This window comes from Neopelma chrysocephalum, unplaced genomic scaffold (genome assembly GCF_003984885.1).
Source record: "Neopelma chrysocephalum unplaced genomic scaffold, ASM398488v2 Primary Assembly neopelma1_44, whole genome shotgun sequence".
Lineage (NCBI taxonomy): Eukaryota > Metazoa > Chordata > Aves > Passeriformes > Pipridae > Neopelma > Neopelma chrysocephalum.
In genome coordinates, this window is record NW_020897703.1 from 23,578,750 (window position 1) to 23,592,704 (window position 13,955).

Consider the following 13,955-nt stretch of genomic DNA (forward strand, 5'->3'; position numbering starts at 1 on the left):
GCTGGGGATTATTTCTGGCTAACACAAAGCTGCCTCTCCCAAAAGCATCTTCTGGGCAAAAAGCCCAGGTAGATATGTTCTAGTCAGGACAGACTTGCAAGAAAAGATATAATTAAACCAGCTCAATCTAACTGGTTTGTTTCAAGGTATATCACATATTCATAATTACATTATGTGTACAAGCATTTACTAGAAAACAGGATGAGAAAGTTTGTATCTTGTGAGCCATTTTGAAAACTAAGAAGTAATTTTCACCCAGCTCTTGAAAAAGCACTTGAAAGTGCAAAGATATCCTCTGGACTGAGAGTCTGGGTTCTCCTGACTTACTGTTCTTTTTTCTTTCCTAGTGGGCTGAATTTGTCTTGTTCACTGTTCTCCTCTTTGCTGTGTGCATTATTTTCTCCATCATGGGATATTTCTATGTCAGTGTGGATCCAGAGGACCTAGAAGAAAAGGAAGAGAAGAGAGAGACCTCAAGCAGAGGAAATATGATTGGTCTCGTTACTCAGAAAACAAAACTCTAACACATGATGGGTTGGGATTTTTTTTTAAACTCAGTTATGAAAGGGTAAAAGAAGGGTGGAGACAGTGTTATTTTATTTTAGAACACTGCAGTCTTTATTACACAAAATGTAGCCACCTTATAAATGGGACCAAATAGCCCTCTATAAAAACAATGGGGGTCCTGAAATCAGAGCAAAACTCCCTGGGAAAGCTCCTCTGGTATTAAAAACCCTTATTAGTAATTACAGTGTAAATTGAAACCTGCCCATCTTTTAAAGTATGGAATGCTTTCCTATGATTTTCTCTTAAACATATATTTAGGGCAGCAGGGAGGAAGGGTGAAAGGAGTGCCGTATGACAGAAAAATTTGGAGATGTCAGGAGAGAAGAAAGAAAACCTAGTATAGGAGTTAGGGAAGAACAGATGTTAGTGACAGAAGAATTTTTAATGCTGTCGTCAAGGACTGTAAAGGTTACACACAGTCCCACAGGATTTCATCATGTAACTCTCCCTATGAGCATTTCATCCCATTATTGCGTGTTATGAATGGTTCTGATTTATGATTTACACCTCCGGCTCGGAAGTAATAACAGGGAATTAAATTCAGCAGGCTAAAATATTCCCAAAACACTACTGACAAAGATAGTCTTGCTACTATCTCTCCAATACCTATTTTTTCCTAGAAGTTTTTAGCAATTGATGGTGTTCTTTGATTAGATGTGATTACAGAATTGGTTTATGCTTTCTTATTTCAGAATTCTAGACAGTTATTTGCCATCTTCCTATACATTAAGCCGTTATTGGGCATTTCCTTTTACAGCATCTGTCACTGCAAGTTAGGATATGGTTGATTTCTTATCTCATACTTCAGTTATTCCCTACTGAGAGACAAGTTGCAGTAGTTTCTATAAAATTCCAGGCATCCTGTCGTGAGTTAAACAAGGATGCACTTTATCATTTTTTCAGTCTACAAGAGGAGACCATGGCATATGAGATTTTTCTTTTTTGTCCTCGTTTTTATGTCTGTCTACCAAATTTTAGATATAACTATTTTACTGGAATAGTGATATAATTGTTTGATTTTCCTCGATTGCATGAAGCTGTGATTTTATGTTCTGCATGGAAGTAATTCAGCCATTGCTGATCTAGTAAAACTCCTGAGAGAAACCCTGCCTTCCTCTGTCACTCCAAGGCTGCAGTTGTAACAGGTATGGCCTAATTTAAAACCAGGTTGTCAATAGGATCTTCAGGTTCACAGAGAATAGATTTTAAATGATGCTTTCCTCTTCCATCTTGGCATTGGGCATAGGTGGTTGCTAATACTTTGATTCAGGAGATCACAAAATACATGTTTAATTTCATTCCTATTCAGGTCAGTGCTAGGAAATACACTTAGTTTGTCACCAGTGTTCCTTTAATGTGCTGCCATGAGTTTGTATGTCGTCTTGTGTAAGACTGAGAAAACACCACTTTTTGGGTTCTAACTGGAAGACTCACAGCCTAAGACTGTTTCCTCACCTTCTTATTCTAAATGGAATTCCACCACTAGTTCTGCACAAGCTCCTGCCCGCTGTGAAATAGCATCCAGGTCCTGTGCCAGAGGGGGATCATGATCTCAGATAAATGGGAACAGGCTGTGGGTGTGCACGCAGGAGCACTTGATGTGGTTCAGTCAATGCAGAGCCATTTATTAAGCTGTGATAGCTGGATCCAGGGAGCTGAACCCCGTGACTCCGTGGGGAATGAAGGGCATTGAAAGCCATCTATTAGGTCATCCAACCTGCTTCTCAGAAGCCAAGTGAGGATTATTCCCCTCTGTTCCTTTCTGGTATTGTTCTCCTGCTGTGATTCTTTGTGCGCATTCTTTCTCCTCCAAGCATTGTTGTTTTCCTAATCCCATTTTATGATACACTGTGAATCAGCTCAGAGGCTGCTGAATCATTCTGCTATGATGCTGTTTGACCAACTTCCAACTTGAAGCACTAATAGAAAGCATTTCTTCTTTCACCCACTGCAAACAAAAATCCCCAAACTGAAGGAATGGCCAGGTTCCAGTTACACTGAACAAACACAATTTAGAATTATTGGAGCATTTAATTTTTTATAAGCCTAGAATTTGGAAGTATGTTGGGGTTTGAGGGCATATGTGGTGAGGAGACAATTGAAAATTATTGGAGCACTTTCCTTAGGAAGCCCTTGGTAAGCAGTTCAAAGTGGCATGAGGGAAAGCAAGGTATCCAAATCTCTGAGACTACATATGCCTAAGAACTTCTTGATTTTTTTGTTTTATTTCCTTATTGGCAGCACTACCAGAAGCTGTCACACACTCTGAGCTTTATTTAAAGGAAGTGTTCCAAACTCATAAAAGATACATTTAGGATGTCATCTGTATCTGCTTTTTAGACTCCTGATGCCAAATTGCCCCTTTCCAAACATCTCCATGTTCCAAACTATCACCATAATGCTGGGGGGAGGAAAAGTTGCAATTCACATTTGGGAAGGTTATGAACAGGAAGGCAATGTTATAAATAAAGTGTTAACATGAGGTTGGGGGCTGCTTCTGCAGCCCCTCCCAGAAATTGCTTGCTTGAGGGACTGTGGGGCTCTGTTCACATTTTCCTTCCAGCTGACACAATTACTTCTTCTCACCTGCTTGTCATGACCTGTTGGAAGCTTTGCCCTCCTCTGATCTGCCTGCTTGGTTGCTGGTATGATCCTTCCCCACCGTTTAAGCTGCAGCTGTAGCTTTGCTAAATTAGACCCGTTTATTTGGCGTGCACCAGCAGTTAGGAGGGATTTCCACAGGCATGCTCACAAACAACCAGGAGCAGGGTGGGGGCTGTAATGACCAGCTGCCTCTGCTGTAGCTGAAGAAGGTGACAAAATAGCCCATTCAGCATAGCACTTCTCCAGTTTTACAGCCACAGCTCCATCCTCAGAGCCTTTTCTTCACTTGTTAGCGGACTCAAGACTGGATCAAAGATTTTGGATCCGAGTCTGTGCAGTAGTGAGGCCTCTGGGTTTTTCTTTCATACAGCTAGGTCAGAGATAGGTTAAGGCTCAGCTCTTAACCCCCAAATTGAGAAAAATATTCCTTATTCCTCTCAGTTATTTGATTTAGGATCAGAGAGAGAATCCAAAGTATATGCATATGTAAAGCTCTATGACCCCCTACAGATAGCAGCCTTCTGTCAGTCCAGCTTCACCTCTCACTGAAGAGTCTCAGCTGCTGGTGGAGTTTGCCCTGGAACAGATTAGGGAAAGCTCACACTAGCTGACCTACAGAAATTACCATCTCCAGCTAAGGGACAGTAAAGGTGGTGAGGATCTGTAGGTATGTTGCTGCACAAGCCTTCATGGAGATTCCAGGCTTCACTCTGGAACTATGTGCATTTCTCTGTTTTTCTGGAGTGTGCTTTCTGATAAAGATTTTTTGTGCAGTACATTTCCTTTCATTTGCACTGGCTGTTACCATTTTTCCCCGTAGCAGGTTGAAAGTGTGGCCAGTGTTATTTCCAGTTTTGCATGAGATAAGCATAAATATGAGATTTCAAACTCAGCAGAACAATGTCTCAGCTGTGGGTTCCTTAAATTTACCTCTCCTATCTGAGGCAGTCAAATGCCTTTATGTAGCAAGCTTCTCTGTACAGCTAAAAGGGCTGACATCTCTCATTTCTTTCATCTCCCTTTCACCACAGCCCCAGAATTCCAGAAGATGGGGTTTAGAGGATTCCAGAAGAGGAGTCCTGGGAGGGCAGCATGGGACTGGCTTGGATGCAACTGGTGTGTGCTGTCAGCACTGACTAGGAAGCAGGAGCCTGGGTCAGGAGCTGGTTCCTCTCTGGATACCCAAATGGGGCCTGGCAAAGTAGACTGAACCAGAGCTTTTCCTGGTGTAAGATATGGTTTCCTGAGCAGTGATCTGGGTGTGAGTTTAATTGTGAAAGTGAAATATGAGCGAGTGAAAGGAAAAGTTTTCACTGTACTTGGCTTTGGCCTGAGACACTGTGCAAGGAGGCTGCAGACTGATGGGCAGGAAGTAAAGGGCTGTTTGGTCAAGGTCTTTCCAATTCCTCAGTGAATAGCTGAAGTTACTCACACTGAATTAATTGGAGAGAAGATGAGATGGGAGAAGTGGAAAGCTCAGATGATTAAACAGTGGTTGACTTCAGACCTTTCAGAAAAGCGCTCTCCTAGCTGGTGGTGAAGGGCCATTGGGAGAGGTGGTCACCCATGGTTTGAAAAACAGGTTCATCATTCCAGAGTATTGCAGAAAACAGCATGAAGACTGGTAGTGGTGGGTCTGCAGTAACTGGAGGAGGAGGTGGCTGTATTCCTGGCAATGTCCCTACCATCCATGGCAGCCACCACCTTGGCTTCCCCTTAGGACAGAAAAACTAGCTCATTGGGTATTACAGATGGGATTGGCACAGGAGGGAGAGCTACAATTAGGGATGGTTAACAAGTTTTAGTCAGGGTTATACGCAGAAGGATAATCTCCTTTTCTCTCTCCATTGAATTTATTTGCCGACCTACAAGAAACACTTTCTAGCACCAGCTGCTTAAACTTCGGAGTTCAGCTCCATGGCAAATACCATAGCTGCTGAATTTTGGATGGTACCAGACTCTGCATTTCATTATCACTACATTTCTTATTGTGATACAATTTTAAAATGGCATTTAAGAGATGTCTGGTCCCAGATGTTGACAGATCTGGCCAGGGTTTTGCATGTTGACAGCTGGATTCACTAGCTGTTGATAGCTAGTCTTTCATATTAACACGTGCGATGAACCTGTCGCGTACGAGTAGATGTTGTAGAGCCCTTGGATTTCTCTGTCAGTTTAGGAAAAACCCCACAAAATTTCACATGAAGCTGGCTAAACATGAACTGCTTCCTTGTGGGAGCTGCCCATGTGCTTTGTAAAGCAGGGACCCTCATTCATCTCTTGAAAAGTGCTCCCCAGAGAGACAAAAATGGGGACATTTAAACATTTTGCCTTGAGAAGGGCTTATGTTGCATTATGGAAATTGCATGAAGGAGAAGAATTGCTTTGCTTGAAATCCCTTCTTCCTCACCATCTCAGGTGGACAACAAGGTATGAAACAAGTTGTTTCTTAGTAAGCTGCTGCATCTTTCCAAGGTCTCTCCATGCTGTGTTTTACTAGCAGATCAACATTAATCTGGCTCTAGCACCTATAGATTAGAAGACTGTCAGGATGCAGCCTCCCACAGTCAGCTGATGAACTCTGATCTCTTCATTTTTAATGAATAGTTGTAGCAGTTATCCTGCAGGGCTCAGTCAGAATTGTTCTAAATTTAGGCCACAACTAAGGACCTGAGAGAACTGTAATCAACAAGATAAATAGCTGAATTCTCAAAAACTGGCTAAAACACTTAGTGCTTAATTAAAATTTTAATATGCTTACAGAAAGTAAGAACCTAAACCAGAATTTAGCAATGCAGTCAGAGCAATGAGGAGCTACAGTTGGAATCCAGCAGCATGGCAACTGGCAACCAAGATGAAGACATAAAAATCAAGCAAACATCCCTTTTATGATTATTTTATTTCATTGCATATGTTGTTCAGTCTGCATGGCCTGTCCTGTTCAATCAACCCATGTGTAAGGAAAAGATGCTGAACTGACTTGTTGAAGCCATGTACCCTTCCCAGGCTGCAGCTGGGTTTTCCTCTTGTTGCAGACTCCCAAGTTAGCTCCAAATTACTCCTTTCACTAGCAGTCAGCCCCCTCTGTCCCATATGCTGGTCTTTCCTCCCCACAAGTCACTCAGACTTCTCACAGATGACTTTGCCAGCCCTCAGCACCTTGCTTATTCCTCCTCTCATGCAGCCTCCTTGTTGCCAGCAACAGTGTGTTTTCTTGGGAGTTGTCCTGGGTAATGCTGCCCAATTTTCCACATCTAGAAAAGCTGCTCACCCACAGGAATGCTGTGTCTGGGCGGAAACCACGCAGAGCCAAATGTCTGGGTCGTTGGTAACAGGGCATCTGCCCTGGCTTGCTTTGGCTCTGGCTTCTTGTCACAGCCTCATATGGCCTGACACATCTTATATAGGCAAGTCCGTTCAGAGCACAGGGGTTATCCAGAATCTTCCTCTCATCTATCCTGTACCTAGTTAGCTGACCACGGTCAGCCCTTGTGTTGTACCAAGTCAAGCCACAGGGACTTCTGGACTGAGATATGTCTCTTACCAGTCATGGGGTGTCCATTTGTGCTCTGTGGCCATCCCAGGCTTGACCAGGGTGCTTTAAAAGCCAATGCCAGTGTTTTGTTGAGAGATCTGTGTTGCTACTGTGCATTACCATGTGCTGCCAGACTTCAGCTTCTGAATCTTCTGGTCAAGGAGCAACAGTCTGTGTGCCTGGACAGGGCTGCTCCTCCTGACACAGGGACCTGTGCTGGTGGTGCTCACCCATGGCGGGGCACTTCCTGCTCCTTCTTTGTCTGCTTACCCATCCCCACTGACCAGGTCTCGGGTAACTGGCATCTCCCAGATCTTGCAGTGTTATTTACCCGCTCGCAAATGAAGTTTCTTCAAATGGAAGTGAATTTGCTTGATTAGAGCTCTGATTCTACCCAAATCTGCTTGGAGCTACTGGGAGCCTTTGTTTGGGCTCTTGCTCTGTTTAACCTGTGCATCAAAACACTTTCCAAGTAGGCCTTCATGCCTTCGTGCTGTCCTCACCAAAGAAAGAAACCTCTCAAAGGTGCTGTGCCAATATGGATTTTTCCTGTCCAAGTTAGAGGTGAAGCAGGCCAGCAGGAATTCATCAGGCACCGGGAGCTGCTGCCTTTGAAAAAGGCAAACTGCTGTCAATCACAGTGGCACCCCACATGTGAGGCCATGCAGTCCAGCTCCTGCTGTGCCTTCAGCTCAGCAGAGGCCAGCGGATGCTCAGATGCCTCTCTGGGGGCTCCAGCTCCCAGCTCCGAGCACTGGCCAGCCCATCTGTGTGCCAATTGCGGGCTCTCTGTGCCAGCTTTGCTTCCTGACACTTTTTACTGCACAAAATCTACACAGGAAAGAGAAGAAAGTTCGCTTTTTCCCTAGAGTGTATTTAATTTGCTTTTCCCCTCTCCTTTCTCATTCACCGCCAGTGTCATTAGCTGCCCTCCAGTTACTCCAGGGCTGGCCAAGGGAGCTGTGCAGTCCCATCATCTCATCACTGCCTTGGAGCAAGGGACTCTCTTACTCTGCCCACCCATGAGCACCTTCCTGGAAGGTCTCCTCAAATTCAGGTCCCCCACCTCTCCAAAGTGCACATCCCTCACGAAATCAAGGATTTGACAGATTTTTAACCTTTGTGGGGATTAGCCAGCCTGGGTAATGTTTGCATTTTACCCTTTGGTGTCCGCTGGTTGTGGATTTACTTTTGGAGCTAATATCACTGTTTTTCTTTCCTTTTCCCCCTCAAAGGCTGTCCTGAGCACCTGCACTCTCTGTATAAAATAAATAAATGGCCTTGCCTGTTTGCAGGCAGGTGGTCCATCCATCTTCTGCCAAAACTTTGACAGTGCCATGAAGAATCCTTCTGCACTAATGGTGCCAGCACAGTCCTTTACATCCCTACTGGAGGATTTCTTTGTTCCTTCTTTACACCATCCTTTTTTGCAAGCTGGTTGTAACCAAAGGGCTCATGCTCCATTTCCCAAAGCCCACAGCACTCCTCAAGCTTCTGTAATGCAGGCTCTGAGTTCCCTCTTCTGTTTGAGCTGAAAACTATTAAAAGCCATTGAGAGCTTCATAACCAGCTGGGTTTTGTCTAGTAAAGTTCTTTTTTTTTTTTTCCTATATTCACATCCATCACTCACAGCTATGTAGTGAAACACTGCTCAGTCTTCTGTCAATTCTCACTTTTCTGGAGATGGTTGGGCTTTTACCTTTTCCTTAAAACCCTTACCTTTGAAACCTATGGTCCTAAAGCTGTACATTGTTCAGCATCCCTTGAAGCCAGGGATTTGGGCTCCTTCCTTTGGGTTTTTGCTTCAGTCTGCTCAACATTTCTTAGCTGGTGACACTGTATTACACCTTCTGGGGCCCACTGACCTAGTGGGATGAAAATGAGCAGAGGAGTCATCCCAGTGCCCCTAGGCTGAACCTGTTCATCTCTGAAAGTTTTGAGCCTCTTTTCAGCTTGTTAGGGAAGAGCAGGGACTTTTCCACATAAAGGTATGCTCTCATACTTAAAGCATCCTTCTCTGGCTGGGATGGGATGCTGGCAGGTCAGAGCAGATCTGCCACGCACAGCACTTTGTGCCTGCTTTCCTTTGGCTCTTCATTTCCTTGGGTTCATCTGCTCTGGACCCCTCCTTGGTGGGTCTCTCACAGTAGCCATAGTCACTCCACGGGAGCTGTTTCCTCCAACAATTTATTTTACCAGCCTCATGATATTACTTGTGGTGACACCAATCATGGGGTTTATTTTGCCTTTTCAGTCTCCACTCTCCACTGTTTTTCCACGTTTTTGCTGTGGTTTCTTTTGATTCAGACTGTCAAGCTCTTGCCAATTTTGTCTTCCTGCCTCTGGCTTCCTGTTATCAATGCTGTGCTTGGAGTCCAAGTGCCTTTCACACCCCAGATCTGCAAGCTAAGTAAACTTAGAAAATCATTAGGGTGGACTTTGACCGCTCCTGTCTCCATCAAAGGCTGGGATTAAATTAGATCCCTTTGATAAACTGAGCTGATGGGCTAATTTGGATTGCACATGTGGTATTATGAGCCTCGTGAGGCTTATGATTAAAAGACATAAGAGAACACAATTATTTAGAGAGCTACTGGGAGATTGCTGTAGCTCACTAGTCACTTCTTTATCAGAACAAAAGAAGAGCCCAATTCTCCAGGGTGGCAGGCAGCTCCTGGGAAGTGTCCCTGAGTCTCTAATTGCTGCGGGAGGCCAGAGTCATGTTTTGATGTGTCTGATAAGACTGTGGGGATGGTGGTGGGGAAAGTGTTACTCTGACCATTTCTGTCCCCAAGGCACTTGCTCCAGGAGTGAAACCTTTCACACAGGTGGCTTATCTCTTTTTACAGTTGCTTGGGTTTTTTTCCACCATAAACTACAGTTGCCTTTGCAGCAAGATAGAGCTCAGCTGGGTTTCTTGGCTGGACTCTAATCAAATCCTGACCTGCACGGGAGGGGGTCAGTGCAACATAGGCTGATCCCCTGCATCAAATCTTCAAGCCTGGGCTGGATCCTGACTCTACAGGAAAAGTTGTGTTAGCTTAGGCTGTGCAGCAAGCCCTGAAGATGAGAAATGTCTGACTGGACACAAATACAATTTTGCCTGTTTTTTTTCTCTCAGGGTCAGGTTACTGAGTCAAGGCTGGATGGCATAATTGTAGCAGGGCTATTCTTCTTTTCTTTTTTTTTTTTTTTAAGGAACATTCATGCTGCATTTTAATTACAACATTTAGAATATGTCCAAACAGCTTGAGCTCAAATTGATCTTGTTTTTCAGCTGGGAAGCTTTTCATCTATTATTATAATAAATGTGCAATTGGTAATAGTTTAGGTGCAATACAGCAAAGCTTTGTGTTATGCATCAGCTCTGGAGGCTCAAAATTTTCTTATTATCCATTATTGATATGACAGTTTACAAATATTTAACAGACAAATTACCAGGTTTTTCTTGTTCCCTCTTAGTTTGCAGTCTCAGTCCTTTTGACAGCTGAATTCAGGATTAATGATGATCTTGTTTAAGACAATTGTTTGCTAGCAAACAGATTTACTCTCTAAACCTACAAGTGCTGTAGAAGAACTAACACTGGCACTTTGAATTAAATCTCATCCTCAAAGCAAATTTTTTAGCTTTATTCCCTCAGTTCTCCTAAGAAGAAATCAGATTTGCTTGGTAAAGTGCTTAGGCCTGTTATTAATTTCTTAGTTTATGTAGTCATTTTAAATATAGATGCTTAACATGAAGGGCTGGCAAAAGGAGTGGTTTTTCTCTCCCAGCCCTGAGCTTGCTGCGTCTGTTCAGACTCTAGGTGCTATTAGGTCCTTTCTGAGCACAAACATGGGAGCAAAGAGACCACCTTGAGCCTCCTTGGAAAAGAGAAATCCAGAAGGACATGCTGGATTTTGTCCTCTGTAAAGTACTGGAGACATCATGGGGAAACATTCAGTCCAGGTCCTGAGACTGGTAAAATACATCCATGCACTTCAGCAGCTTCCTCTCCATTCACTCCAGGTCTGAGCACAGGGTAAAGGGCACAGAAAGGGCTGAAGCACCAGTTTCTGTGTAGGAAGTTTGTCTCTGGTGTAGATGGCTGCAGGTAAAGCAAGGAGGGTACTACACTCCATGGGAAAGCCCAATGCATTCCCTGGGGGAAGCAGGGGCATCTTTTGGGAGAAAACACAGCACCAGACTAGAGACTGAAAGAAAGTGTGAAGCCTCTGGAGCACATGCTGGGCACGGGGCCATCCCTGCCCTGCGGTTTCTGACCCTGGCTTTGCACTCACAATACAGGAATTCACTGGTGTGTGGGCCTGGCTTTGGAGATGAGAAGTGAATTTGTTCTCAAGAAAAATCACCCTTTGTTGGCAGAAAATCTGTGAGTTGGGTTCCCCAAGGGCATAGTGTTTGAAAAATCACAGATGATTATAAGATAACACATTTGAGGGTTTGTTTTGCTTTGGGGTGTGTTTTTTGTTTTTTGTTTAGTTGAGTTTGTTTTTGTGGAAGGTTTCTGTTTATTTGTTTGTTCATTTACGTGCTTTTTGAATATGAGAAACTGAATGCCACACGTAAATTTCTCCACAACTGACCTGGCCACAAACTTTTTGTTTTAATGCACGAAAATCTGAGGCTCTCCTTAAAAGAGGAGCCCCCTGCCTGAGTTCTGAAATACCAAATGTCGCACCAGCAAAAATTACTAAAGTTGGCAAGTCTGAGTGTAGCGTATCATATTGATCTTAAACAATAATAAGCCAAATCAAACCAGACTTGATGAAAGAGAATAAAAGCATGCAAGCACCGCAGCTTGGCTTGAAATAATGTGTTAATAGAGAGTGTTTATTCGTTACATTTTATTTGATAAGCAGTAAACCACAGACTCGCACTGCATACAGGTTTGTATGTGCCCTCTGCTAATTGCCCATCGCCGTTTGCAATGCAAGCGCTCATTACTCACTTCCCTTGGAACCAGCGTGTCCAGCATGGAGCAGCAGGGAGAGGGGCACAGCTGTGTGTGTCAGCATCTCTGCACACGTGTTTTCAATCTTGGAATAATCCCCATAATATGGACATCTTAGCTCGGTATTTAAGCCTTCATCTCACTTCTTTTTAAGGCTTGCTTAACACTTTTCCAGTTGATTGATACAGCATCAATCACAGTAATATGCCAGCTATGATGTTCCCCTTAATAACTACTGAGGAGATGCGTGGCTCTGGGCTCTAACCTGAGCACGGGCATTTTCTCTGCAAGTGCCAGGGGAGATTGCTGACAATAGCAACTTGCAGATGTGTGGGGCAGCAGCACGAAACTGCTCATCATTCCACCCCCAAGCCTCTCCCATCTTGGGAACGTGGCTGTTGCTGGGGTTACATCTGCAGCCCTCTTCTGCTCTTGGGGCTATGGCTTTGTTAAAAACCACGCTTACGTGCAAGTTTGCGAAGTGGAGCGACCAGCTGGACACACCAAGGGTAAACTGGCTCCAGTTACCTGTTTTGCTTACACCAACTGCCATGTATTGCAAATCAAGCCAGTCACAAGGAACCAAGCTATTAAGCTGCTTTCTCATAATCATTAATTATAAAGATACCATCACTCATGTTTGTAATCTATGAACTGTCCTGTGATAGCAGATTTATTTTTTTCAGTTCAGTGAATTGTGATGGTGAGGCTGCAAACAGTGTTGGCGAGTGATTCCCACAGGGACCTGCTCCTGCAGGAGCAGGTCTGAGCTGGTGAAACCCCTTTTCATGACACAAAGCCAGCACAGTGACCTCGTGGGTACAGATTTACATTCCCCTCATCCTCCTGGCCACCCTACCCAGTCTTTGGAAAAAGCTCAACCCAAAGGCGTCCTGCTTAGATGGTCTGGCAGGGCAAGGTCAGGCAAATATGTGATACCCTGACAGTTAATTTAAGGGGAAGCTTTCAAGCCTAGAGGGTGTCACCCTAAAGACTTTCTCTGGCATGCTGAATGCCCCAAAACTTTGCTGGGATCCATCAGTATCTGATTTCCCATCTCCTGCTTTGCCAACTCTATTATGTTTAGGTTCAGTGTGGCAGACAGGGAAGGGGGCTCTTAAACCCCTCCCAGGGCAAAGCAGCAGCTATGGGGCAAACTCCTTTTTTCAGGCCTCTTCCCCAATTCATCCTGCTGATGTTCGGTCTTCCTTACACATCTCTGCCTTTTCCTGCTGCTGAGAAGAGCACCAAAATGGGTCAGAAGATGAAAAGCACCCCAGAGCTGCTCATCCCAGCAGAGTCACTCTCTGCCCAGGTCACGATTTGGAGTCTGAGCTTCCATCAGGACTTGCTACCACAGCACCTGGGACAGTCTTGCACTGATTCCTCCCATAACTGCCTTCAGGACAGATGCGTCCCCGCTGCTCGGTCTCCTCAGATGTGCACATGAGTCCATGCGTGTGATCAGATCACTGATAGATGCTCCACAGCCATCTGGATCTAGGGAAGAAGTGACAAATCCCCCCCTCCACTGCCACACCTTCCATGAGAGTTTGATGAATGGGATCTTTATTGGCTGCTGGGCTAATTAAATAGAAGTTGCATCAGCTTCTAGCTGACAGGCTTTAATTGCTCCTGAGCAGATTTTGAGAGGACCAGATGAATACGAAAATAAAAGGAAAGACTATGGATTGGATCCAAGGATATATCTGACTGCATTGTACTTCAGAAGTTTGTCCCGCCTTTCCCTAGGGAGCTGAGATGGGGCCGTGCTGTGAGAGCACACAGGGAGGTGCTGTCAGAAAAGCAAAAATTAACATAGATAAGAAAAGGGATAAAATAGTATCTGATTTTAGATAAGAATTTCTGAAGTTGTGTCTTTGCCTCAGTCCCTAGCTTTGGCCTTGAGCAGCTGGTATCCATTGCTCTGTGCTCCTGTTTCCATTTGTCACACACCTGCTGCCGAGGGCTGAACTGCCTGGATATTCTGACAGCGCATGTATCCTGGGGTTTTTTTCCCCTTCCTGTTTCTTAGAAGTCCAAAGACTGCAAAAGGGGTGTCAGGCATCCAACAGCTCCTGTAGCCATGGCCAGCCCTGTGCAGCTCTGCTGAGAACTTAGGAGAAGGATGCTCCCCTCCAGCAAAAAGGATGTTGACACACTTTGAGCCTGGCCATTCCTTGGCACACAGTCCTTTGAGGACAAGAGGTGCTGTATATGTGTCCCACACTGTGCTGGCTGCCAGAAAGGGCTGCAAAGCCCTCTCAGCCTCTTGCTGCCATTTCCCATGCAGA

The 13,955-nt window shown here is 44.5% G+C and overlaps 1 protein-coding gene across 9 annotated transcripts in view; it reads left to right on the top strand.

Annotated features, from left to right (window-relative positions):
• Positions 1–13,357, top strand: part of SLC15A2 (solute carrier family 15 member 2) — a 74,940-nt gene extending 61,583 nt beyond the window's left edge. For all 9 annotated transcript variants that reach the window (XM_027678981.1, XM_027678980.1, XM_027678988.1 and 6 more), the window contains one exon: positions 348–13,357. In XM_027678981.1, coding sequence (XP_027534782.1) covers positions 348–524 — 177 coding nt within the window. In that variant the 3' untranslated portion in view covers positions 525–13,357. The remainder of the gene's footprint in view (positions 1–347) is intronic.
• The last annotated feature ends 598 nt before the right edge of the window (positions 13,358–13,955 follow it).